The following is a 10,013-nucleotide window of genomic DNA, read 5'->3' as shown; positions in this document are numbered from 1 at the left end:
TTATATATATATATATATATATATATATATATATTTTTTGGTGGTGAAAAAGGTTAACAGTTAGCACCGACAACACATCATATGAACGTACAAATCTCCACGACGTTCTCCTGCCTCCAATATTTTCGAAAGACGTAATTACTAATAATAATCAGCCTTAATTATATAAACGATCGACATCTGGGAAAGTTATACTATTCAAATAATTAGGAATTATATCAGACACACCTACACATTAATAGACATATTATGCACACAAACCTTCTCAAAAATCTCGCCTGGCCTATAGTTTTTAAATAAAATACTCCGAATTATTTTAATTTTGTGTTGTAATAAAGCTACAGTAAAAGGAATTTTTGGGGAAGGCGTATGTATAATAAACAAATTAAAAAAAAAAACGCACCGTTTTTAAAGACAAGTCCCTCGCACGTGTGGAGAAAACTCAAGTTATCACGTGTCGTGGGAAGGGAGAAATCTGAGTCAGCGCAAAACGACAAAGAAGTATAAAAAAATTAAAGAGGAGTAATGATGGCTAAAGATGTGTTTAACGTTTTAACTTGTATGTATGGTTCAGTACTGTGGTAGGTAGGTACAGGTCATGGTGACTTGAGTCCACGTGGCGCATAGTGTGAGTTCCACGCAGACAACAAATCTTGACGGTCAACTGGATGACTGACTCAAAAAATTGGTCTTAGGGTCTTCTTCTAAGCCCATCCGCTTAATGTGACCCCGTTGCCTTGCAGACCAGACCGTCAACGTGTTACAGTTTTCAACTTTTTTCACTTTTGTTTAATTTCTATTAATTTGTGACTATGACATTAATAGAAATCACCAAGTGAAAGTAACAATACAATTACGTTTGATCAGTATATTATAGCGTGACTTTGGTAGGGTAGATCATATATAGATAAAAAAAGGTCATGATCCAAAACCTAGTTTGATATTTACTGGATTGGATTAGACCCCACTAGTTCTTCAACCCACATTTGCTTTAGCGCAACTACCGTAAATATGGTGATTGGTGCATATGATCCCTTTTAAAAATTGAGTATATTGCTGAGAAATATAAAAAATTATTCATGTAAATTAGCTTTCTCAAGTTAATACCGTAAAAGAAATATATAATTATCAGGCAAAAAAAACATGCCGAAACTATGGTTGTTAGATGACATTTATACCAAAAATTTAAGTGTATTTAACAAAAACATACTTATATAACTAGAAAAGATAAATACCAAATACAGATATGGTGACATGAGAAAGATTTTGAGTTGCCAAGAAATGTCTTTCTTTTATTCTTTGTCGACTAGAATTACTTATTATAGCCTTATAGGGTAATTTTTATCGTGACAGGTTAGAGAAAGAAAGCCAAAAAAAAAAAGAAAAAATTATATGGTATTATGACATAATGTAAAAGCAAAAGTAGACCACAGGAAGAAAAAGGACAAAAAATATATAATTGCTCTGTAAGGGAACCCTTCTTTATATTTGGTATTTAAACCAACTGTAATTTCATTATTTCTTTCTTGTAGATTCTGACACCTTAGTAATTATATAATGTCGACATAACTGGGACTTTGAGACTTGAGAGAGAGAGATAAAATACACTATACGTGAAACATAATTAACCACTATTCAACGTTTAGCAAGAAAAAACAATTTACTCAGGAGAAGTTTGGAAGGGTAATAGTTATTTTATAAGGTAATGAAACTCTTCACAATAAAATTTGTATTTTAATACAAAACTTATGATGATACTCTGGATTTTTTTTTTAATGTTAAAGAAAGTAGTTTATTTTTTACTTAATGATATTAAAGTCTTGGCATGTATCATATTTAAAATAATGTATATCTGAAAAAATATAATCAAAATATTACACTCCAAAATATATATGACGAACTCACATCTTTTTAAATAACTATGACTAATAAACTGATTGCAAATTAAATTGACAAAATAACTACAGTATACAGCAAGTTAATCAACCGATTAATCAATATATCAATGACATAAATCTTAGATTAATTTTTACAAAATTTTATCAAATTTGGTAGTTGTAAATAATACATATACTATTTAAAAAGAAAAAGAAAATTAAGCCATAAAGTTTTAAAATACAAAATTCAAATGTTAACTACACATTGTTTTCCCAATACAGTAAAATCTCTATAAATTAATAATGTTGGGACCAAGATATTTTATTAATTTATAGTGATATTAATTTATTTATAAATTAATAATTATTAATTTATAGGTATTTTTAATTGTTTATTTTTAAAAAAAATATGAATTGAGACTATTTTTGCAATATAAGATTAGAATTTTGGATGTTGTAAATTTTATGGTATTGGAATTGAATTTGAAATAATTAAAAAATATTATTGAAAATGAATTACAAATATTATAGACAAATTCACTTATACACATGACATAAATATTCAAATTTATGAATAAAAATATCAATTATCGTATTTTAATAGTCTATCAAACTATCAAAATGTAAATGATGCATATTTAGAAATTGAAAACTTTAAAAAAAATTAGCTGTTTTATGAAATGTTGTAAAATATTTTATATCATTATAATTTGAAGATACAACATAATAATTGTTTTATAGATATGATGTTTAAGAGAAACATATTTTACTATATCACTATATATATATATATATGTAAATTTACATGATTATTAATTTATGATATTATTGGGACCATATTTTAAATGGGGATTTCAAAAAAATTATTATTTTATCGAATTTTGTTATTTTTTACATTGTCCCGACTTGAGACTAGTAAAATTTATTAATTGATAGTGTTTATTAATTTATAGAGTATTAATTTATAGAGGTTTTACCGTAGATGATTAGTAAAGTTTATTAAATGCAAAGCGTAAAAAAACAAAAATAGGTTTAATTTATTTTGGTAACTTTTGATCAATGCATAATATTAATATATTACTTTTGTTTTTATTCTATATGTCTACATAAAATGTACTTTTAGTTTAGACTAACTTTTTGGTCGTGATGTTTGTATAATTTAAAGCTAACATTGTAAATTGTAACAAACAATTACGGCGATCGGTTTGATTAATGAAACGATCGTGTATCTTTTTAATGTTAAAACGATCATAAATTATTACAACAATACTTTTCTATTTTTATTTTATTGATCTACAAAAAATTGAAATATATTTTAAACCTATATTAACTTTTTTTTGACGTCAAGTTTCAATTACTAAAAGAGTTACTTTCAAATTATAACAATCGATCTTTAAAAAAAAAATTAATTGATGAAATTATTGTACTATTCTTTTTTCGGTAAACTATTGTAAATATAACAAAATAACAAAATTCTTTATATATAGAAAGTTAATTAACAAGTAATCCAAATTAAGAGTAAACAAATTTGATCAAACTTACAAATAAATATCCTTCAGTATTTATAATAATCATATAAACAAACACACTACAATTTTTTGTTTAAAAAGAAAAGAAAAAGAAAGGCAAAATCTGCCAAACCAAAGAAAAGAGTGGAGAATTTTCGTCAGAGAAGAGCTATCATTTTTACTCTGTCACACTTGCAGCCATTTTTTTTCCAAAAATCTATTACCATTTATAATATATATCTTTTTATTAATTTATTTGTTTAAAACCTTTAAATGCAAATTAAATATGTCAAGAAAGGTAATTTGTTTTTGCTCTAAAAAGAAAAAGACCCTACACACTACTTCTTACATTTTCAGAGAGAACTTAACAACGTGAATCCGATATATATATATATATATATAGAGAGAGAGAGAGACTGAGAAGCTCACTGATATACGCTGATTTTGAGGAGAGAGAGAGAGAGAGAGAGAGAAGAGTACCTCACAAGACTTGCACAGATATAGACGAAGACCTTCTCTCATTGTCTTATATCTCTCTTGCTTCTTCTTCAATCTACCATCTTTCATCTCTGAAGGAAGAACAAGTCCCTGAGAAACCCAGGTCTCTTTCAATTTCTTCTACTTTTGAATCTTTCATGTCCTTTGAAATTTCATAGATTTCAGCTCCTAATCGATTTATTAGTAATCTGAGTCTGATGATATTTTCATGTCCTTTACTTTGTATCAACGAGTTCGTTGATCTTTCCCTTTTGCATTTGGGTTCCAAAGATTGTTGCTTTTTAGCTTATTGAAATATCAAAGTTTGCTTTTTTTTTTCTTTTTGTTCAGTCCCATGGACCTTTGATCATTGCTTTAAGCTTAACATTTGTTGTTTTGTTTTTTGTTTTTGAGGTTACAGATCAATCTCATGTCTCAGCATTCAAACTATCAAATGGCCACTGCTTTCGATTACTATTCAACAAAACCGGTGTTGTCAGGGATTAAGAGCCACAAACTCATCTCTGGTGTCTTTGAAGGCAAGTGTCCATCTGATTATGAATCTGCTTGGAGTCCAACTTCTCCTTTGGATTTCAGATTGTTCTCCAGTTTTGGGAATCCTTTTGGTTCTTCTTCTTCAAGATCTATCTGGAAAGGGAAACAAAAGAGCTGGGATTCTGGTAAAGTAGGCTTGAGCATTCTGCATTCTCTTGATGATGATGACCATCACACTGATTCATCAAGGATTGTTTTACCATCAGTTGATAGTAAAAACATAATCTTTGGGTCTTTGATGAGAAGTGGAAACCCCAAATGCCAGAATCCTCATCTGCTCTCTCAACCTTTTGCTAAAGCTTTGATGCCCAATGTTGTTTTTGAGATTGGACATGATGTGATTGATGTGGTTGAGCTTCGAAAATCTGGCTCGGTTGATGCTGCTGGGAACTCCATTGTGAACAACAATGCTTGTCAGGTGATAGAGGAAGCCCCAGGATCACTTAATGGGCGTACTGAAAGTGACATTGAGATCTCAGAGGACTACACTTGTGTAACTCAACATGGTCCTAACCCCAAAACCACCCATTTTTACGGGGATCAGGTTCTGGAGTCCGTAGAGCACAATGAGTCAAACAACCGTTGTTGCAGAAACAAGAAAGAGAGCATTTTTGCAATTGCTTCTCCCGACTTGACAACACCTGTTGATGTGTTACCTCCCAGTGACTTCTTGAGCTTCTGCTACGGCTGTAACAAGAAGTTGGGTTTGGGGAAAGAGATATACATGTACAGGTACTCTCTTCTTCTGTTCCAGCTCTAATGAACCTTAGAGTTGCTCTTTTATTTCTCTTTGCCCAAGTGTGCACTTAGAAATGGGAAGTAATGTTCTTTACAGTTGTTAGATATCTAAATTGCATAGCTTAAGTCATATGGTTCAAGTTTAACCAAATCGAAAACAATTGAAACTGTCTTGTTATATAACAATGTCCTGGTTTTGGTTTTCAGAGGATACAAAGCGTTCTGCAGTAGTGAGTGTCGTTCAGAGGAGATATATCAGGATGAGGAATTGGAGGATGAAGAAGATGAAGACGCAATCAAGTCTGTCTCGTCTTCAGACAAGGACCTGTCTAAGAAGCAGAGTAACGGTGTGTTCTTCACCGTCGGCTGACTCCAATGCGCTCACCATTTCCATGATCGATTTGAGTCCAAGAAAAGAGGAAAAGTAGAAGCTTGAGCTGATCCTCTGTTCAAGAAAAAGAGCTGTTGGTTTCTTTAAACCGAGGCGGCCATGGATGATCGTTTTTGTATATTGCTCTTATGCTTCTGCTACCTACCAAAAAAAAATACTTTTGGTCTCATCTTTCATGGTTTTGGTGGGTGATTGATCGGGCTTATGGATATTTATAAGTTTATGGTTCATTTATTCATATATGATAATCTTAATTTATATAAGAGGAGGGTAGCAGCCGGTTTATGTGGCTCCCCTCCGGTTCTCTCTTTTTCATTTGTTCATTTTTTATGCTACCCTGAAAATCCAAAGGGACAGTGGTCAATGTATTAAGTCCCTCCCATCGAAGAAGGTACTGTTATAAAGAAAGTTTCTCTACCTTTTTATTCCCTCTTGTGTGTATATCATATGATAACAAATCTGATTTGATATTAATTTATTCTTATTTCGAAGAACATATGCATAAAATTCCATGGATATACACCAGTTGGATGAGATTAGAAGAAGAATGCAAGTAATGCATATGTTATATATATCTCCCTCTGAATACATTTGATTGTGAACAATACATTTACTTCGCTTAGCTCATATCTGCCACAACAACTTTCATAACCTCTCCTGTCAAAATTAACAACAATTTCGAAAAACATTTTTTGATGAAAAGCTGAGGTAGATGGAATCATCACCAAAACCTCCATGGATCCTTGAATGGAGGAACATAACTATCGGTAGGAGGAAGAAGCCTAAAGGATTCTACTGTTCTTTCTAACACCGGTCCCATCTGCATTTTATACAAACCCTCAGAATCAGACATCTTCACACTGACACAATAAATATACAGAGAGTAGAGGATACAAGTTTGTACCTTGTCCCATTGCTTGCCAAGGGTTGAAGCGTTTATGGTGTATAAGTAACCTGCAATGAGTGAGGTTCAGGTAAATGTTATTACTTTAAGTAAGGCTAAACAAATTCTAAACTTTGCATTTAAATCATTTCCCTTGTGAAAAGTTTTTTACCATCACGTTCAGCTGTTGAAGAAATATAATGTCTGTAAAGCTTTGATGCTTCAGCCTGCCCACATATAGAAAAGCCAATAAGTCATATCATAATCAAACCCCTTATGTCTTTAAACAAAGAAGAATCTTCTCAGAACTAGAGAGTTTTACAATTTTAGTCGGTGATTTGCGAACAAGGTACTCATAGTACCAGTAAGGCTCCCCATCAATCTGCATATAGAAAGCATAGGGGGCTTATGAGTTTTGTAGATAAAAGTTTTTCACTTTGTTATATAGTTTGTTATGGAAGATCATACTAACATCAGTAGCATGTGCATCAAGAACCGAGCTCTCTTCGAGACGCTGACTTGAGGTGACACGCTGCTCATTTGAACATATGTTTAACGCTTGAGAAAAGGAGTAATTGATTTTGTGATGTGTTTCATGTTAGAAGGGTTACTTACCAATGCCGATTTATCAGACAAAACAGAGTCAGCAACTTCCTTAGCTGCCCATGTTTTCTTTTCTTTTGATTTTAATGTCGAGTTTGGGGGACCTATCTGGATCAAAAACCGTAAAAGACATAACGCAAAAAAGCTAGCAAGGAAAAGCAATCTTACGGTAAGCGGGCAACACCAGAACTTACCGAAACAGAAATTACAAGGTTGTCGATGAGGTCAACTCGTTCAGAAACAATGCGTAGACGTGCATCAGCTGGACCAGTTGAAATAGATTCAGTCACAACTTGATATACGGCAGATGATAATATCATAAGCATCCAGAAATCATGGAGTCAATAGGAAGCATATAGAACAACTTACGAGAGAGTGGTGCAGCTGAAGAGTAACGCTCAGGCTTTCTCGATTCGACCCTGCAGAATCAATGTAAAGAGTTAAGATACACCCTGAACTAATAAAGAAGGCATTATTACATCACAAGTTTCAGTGCAAAAACCATTTGAAGACAAGCTTCTCAGATGGTAACTCCAGTGGGTAAGCATAAGAATAAGCATTAACATCATCCACCATTGAACCCACTTTCAGTTCTTCTGCATGAGTGACTGCAATAACAACTCTAAATGGCTTAAACAAGATTCTCAATTACTTCCATGAACCAACTCTGTTCCTTCTCTCTAACTTATATAAAGAAAAGTCAAGATTTTTTAGCTACAAGTGAAGCTATCTAATCGAAATTATAGGATACATGAACAAGAGAAGCAAGAAGAAACAGTACCAGGAGATAGAGGCAAGAGCATAGACAAAGGAGAAGAGAGACCAATCAGCAACAAATCCCTACGAGAAAGCCCTTCTTCCGAAGAAACCGATCTCGTAGAAACGCCAGAACGAGCAATCATCAGCTCCTTATGATACTTACTCGAAATGTTGCTGCTTCTTCTTCTGCACCTGAATTCAAAATCCAAAATCACAAAAGCTCCCGACGGAACACACAAAACCAATGGAGAGAGAGTAAGTCACACGAATGTAAGAGAAGAAGTTAAAGTTACCGGAAAAGACGACAATTCGGAGAGGGAAGAGATGGACAGAGAAGAGCCATGGCTATGGAGGGAGCTTCCTTCTTCACTTCTTCTTCCTTCTTAGGCTCATCCATCCAATTCACTCTTTTTCTTCTTTTGATACTTTCAGAACCGGTTTCTCTCCCTTTGGTTCCCAATCGGTTTACTAAAACCAAATTAATTTCGTAAACTTGATTTCCGGTTTATATCTTTAGTCGTCTCCACGTATATTAGATTTAGTCACTATCCCGACTAAGAATAAAGGATAAACTCGTGTCCAAACGGAGCCAACCGTGACCGCAAAGCCTTCTTTCTTCATCATGTAAACGGGAATCTTATCTTTATAATTAGGCGTTACGATATAATATAATTTTTACCACATTAATCGCACATAATAAGGTCTGTGTGTGCAATTCTTCAACGCTAGTTTTTGTCTGGTAAGCTTATATTCTCTTCCCCTGATGTTTCGTTTCTTCTTCTCCTTTTGCGTAGATCGTTGACGAGGTCAAACATCACATACCTTTTTTGAGTCTGCATATATATCACTCTTCTTCTTCTTCTTCTTCTCATCATTCCTTTGTCGAGACTCTTTGTTCTTGCTCTGGTTCTGTATTTCTCCGACATCCATTTTTTGCAGTAACGCAAGATTCTAATGTAACGCTCTATACACACCGTTTCTTGTTTTTATTTATTTATATTTTTTTTCATATATCTTGCAGCATAAGGCATCAATGGTTTTGTTTCCGTGTTAATAATGGCTCTTACAATTTAAATTTTGTGGCAGTATTAGCAAAGATAAAAGAAATGAAGCCAGGAGCATTTGCATTGAATCCGCATGCAGCATCATATGTACCACTTTCTAAAAGAATGGATTGTGGTCGCGGTGATGATGGTCTGGTGTTTGCCATGGCTCCTGCGCAGCAGATAAGTTTCTCAGGGGTTGAAGTGTCAATGCAGAAGAAATCCTCTGAAATGGCATACAAGCAGATCAGGGATGATGATTTGGATATAGAGATGGATATAGACATGGATATTGAATACCTTCTAGTCACATTCTCTGGTCTCTCACAAGAGTCTATTACTGATGTTTACCTCGCCAATAGCGGTGATCTTGAAGCAACCATTGAGATGCTGAATCAGCTTGAGGTAAACATCATCATAGTTTTGTCCCTTAATTTGTTTGATGTGATGGTGATCCTAAGAGATGATTACCCTTTCTATATAGATATACAGCACTGAATCTCAAGAGAACCTCCCAGAGACACTTGATATTGGCATTGGGGATATCTCTGAATCAGGGCCTTCAACCTCAAAAGCTTCTGAAGTCGTTGCATCATCATCATCTGTTATCCCTACTAATGCACCTGTATCGGCCTGATCTAATGAATCCTTAGTTGTGAAGTTTTACTCTCTTTTTTTTCTTTTGGTTTGCGTACCCATAATAAGTACAGTAATGATGGGGGAGTATAGTATCAAAAATGTTGATGTTATCTTTAGAGCATTGATGATATGTAAGTGGTGGGAAAATGTATAGTTTTTGGAAGTTCAAATCTGAGTGGTGTGTTGTTGGGCTGCAGATTAGTGTACTCTGGTCTTTTGCTCCCTTTTTATCTGCAGCTCCATCTGTGGATTGGATTTTCATATGAATAATAATGATAGTGATATGTTTATTTTGGTATAGTGCCACAAAATCCTTCAACCGATTTGTTGTAGTCATCTTTTAAATTAGCATCATTCAATAATAACTCTTTCATGTGTTCTTGAAATGGCAAAAACCGCAAGAGAGGATTTTTAAGGTCTATTATGGTGAACTTGATAAAAGATATTAACTAAAATCACGTTTAAAGGAACGAGCAGTTGAATCGCTTAATAGCTGATTTGTTGTGTTTGTAATAGATGAAACATCAATATCAATATCAT

General features: G+C 33.5%; 3 protein-coding genes across 4 annotated transcripts; 2 read left to right on the top strand and 1 right to left on the bottom strand.

The window, feature by feature from the left end:
• LOC104705412 lies at positions 3,790-5,854 on the top strand. Its single transcript, XM_010421415.2, has 3 exons — positions 3,790-3,986; positions 4,284-5,149; positions 5,363-5,854. Exons 2-3 carry the CDS (start codon positions 4,293-4,295, stop codon positions 5,523-5,525), a joined length of 1,020 nt encoding a protein of 339 aa, XP_010419717.1. The 5' UTR covers positions 3,790-3,986; positions 4,284-4,292; the 3' UTR covers positions 5,526-5,854.
• LOC104705411 (psbP domain-containing protein 5, chloroplastic) lies at positions 6,083-8,188 on the bottom strand. The gene is made up of 11 exons (XM_010421414.2): positions 8,085-8,188; positions 7,814-7,983; positions 7,535-7,640; positions 7,402-7,451; positions 7,227-7,294; positions 7,045-7,140; positions 6,902-6,961; positions 6,752-6,811; positions 6,602-6,656; positions 6,451-6,500; positions 6,083-6,366 (listed from the first exon to the last, which is right to left on the bottom strand). The coding sequence occupies exons 1-11, from the start codon at positions 8,186-8,188 to the stop codon at positions 6,268-6,270; spliced, it is 918 nt and encodes a 305-aa protein (XP_010419716.2). The 3' UTR covers positions 6,083-6,267.
• On the top strand, positions 8,493-9,749 carry LOC104705410 (polyadenylate-binding protein-interacting protein 5-like). Of its 2 annotated transcripts, none has more exons than XM_010421413.2 (3): positions 8,493-8,530; positions 8,878-9,239; positions 9,319-9,749. In XM_010421413.2, exons 2-3 carry the CDS (start codon positions 8,898-8,900, stop codon positions 9,469-9,471), a joined length of 495 nt encoding a protein of 164 aa, XP_010419715.1. In that variant the 5' UTR covers positions 8,493-8,530; positions 8,878-8,897; the 3' UTR covers positions 9,472-9,749. The 2 variants fall into 2 exon arrangements, with proteins under 2 accessions (XP_010419715.1, XP_010419714.1); XM_010421412.1 differs by lacking the exon at positions 8,493-8,530 and adding an exon at positions 8,541-8,747.

This window comes from Camelina sativa, chromosome 8, assembly GCF_000633955.1.
Source record: "Camelina sativa cultivar DH55 chromosome 8, Cs, whole genome shotgun sequence".
Lineage (NCBI taxonomy): Eukaryota > Viridiplantae > Streptophyta > Magnoliopsida > Brassicales > Brassicaceae > Camelina > Camelina sativa.
The sequence above is the reverse complement of the archived record's forward strand: the minus strand, read 5'-3'. Positions and strand labels throughout refer to the sequence as shown.

Coding starts and splice junctions, on each gene's coding strand:
- LOC104705410 (XM_010421413.2), top strand. CDS start 8,898: ATGAAGCCAGGAGCATTTGCATTGAATCCGCATGCAGCATCATATGTA. Junction 9,240..9,318: donor AGATGCTGAATCAGCTTGAG/GTAAACATCATC, acceptor CTTTCTATATAG/ATATACAGCACTGAATCTCA.
- LOC104705412 (XM_010421415.2), top strand. CDS start 4,293: ATGTCTCAGCATTCAAACTATCAAATGGCCACTGCTTTCGATTACTAT. Junction 5,150..5,362: donor AAAGAGATATACATGTACAG/GTACTCTCTTCT, acceptor TTTGGTTTTCAG/AGGATACAAAGCGTTCTGCA.
- LOC104705411 (XM_010421414.2), bottom strand. CDS start 8,188: ATGGATGAGCCTAAGAAGGAAGAAGAAGTGAAGAAGGAAGCTCCCTCC. Junction 7,452..7,534: donor GAGAAGCTTGTCTTCAAATG/GTTTTTGCACTG, acceptor TTGATTCTGCAG/GGTCGAATCGAGAAAGCCTG. Junction 7,141..7,226: donor ACCTTGTAATTTCTGTTTCG/GTAAGTTCTGGT, acceptor TTTTTGATCCAG/ATAGGTCCCCCAAACTCGAC.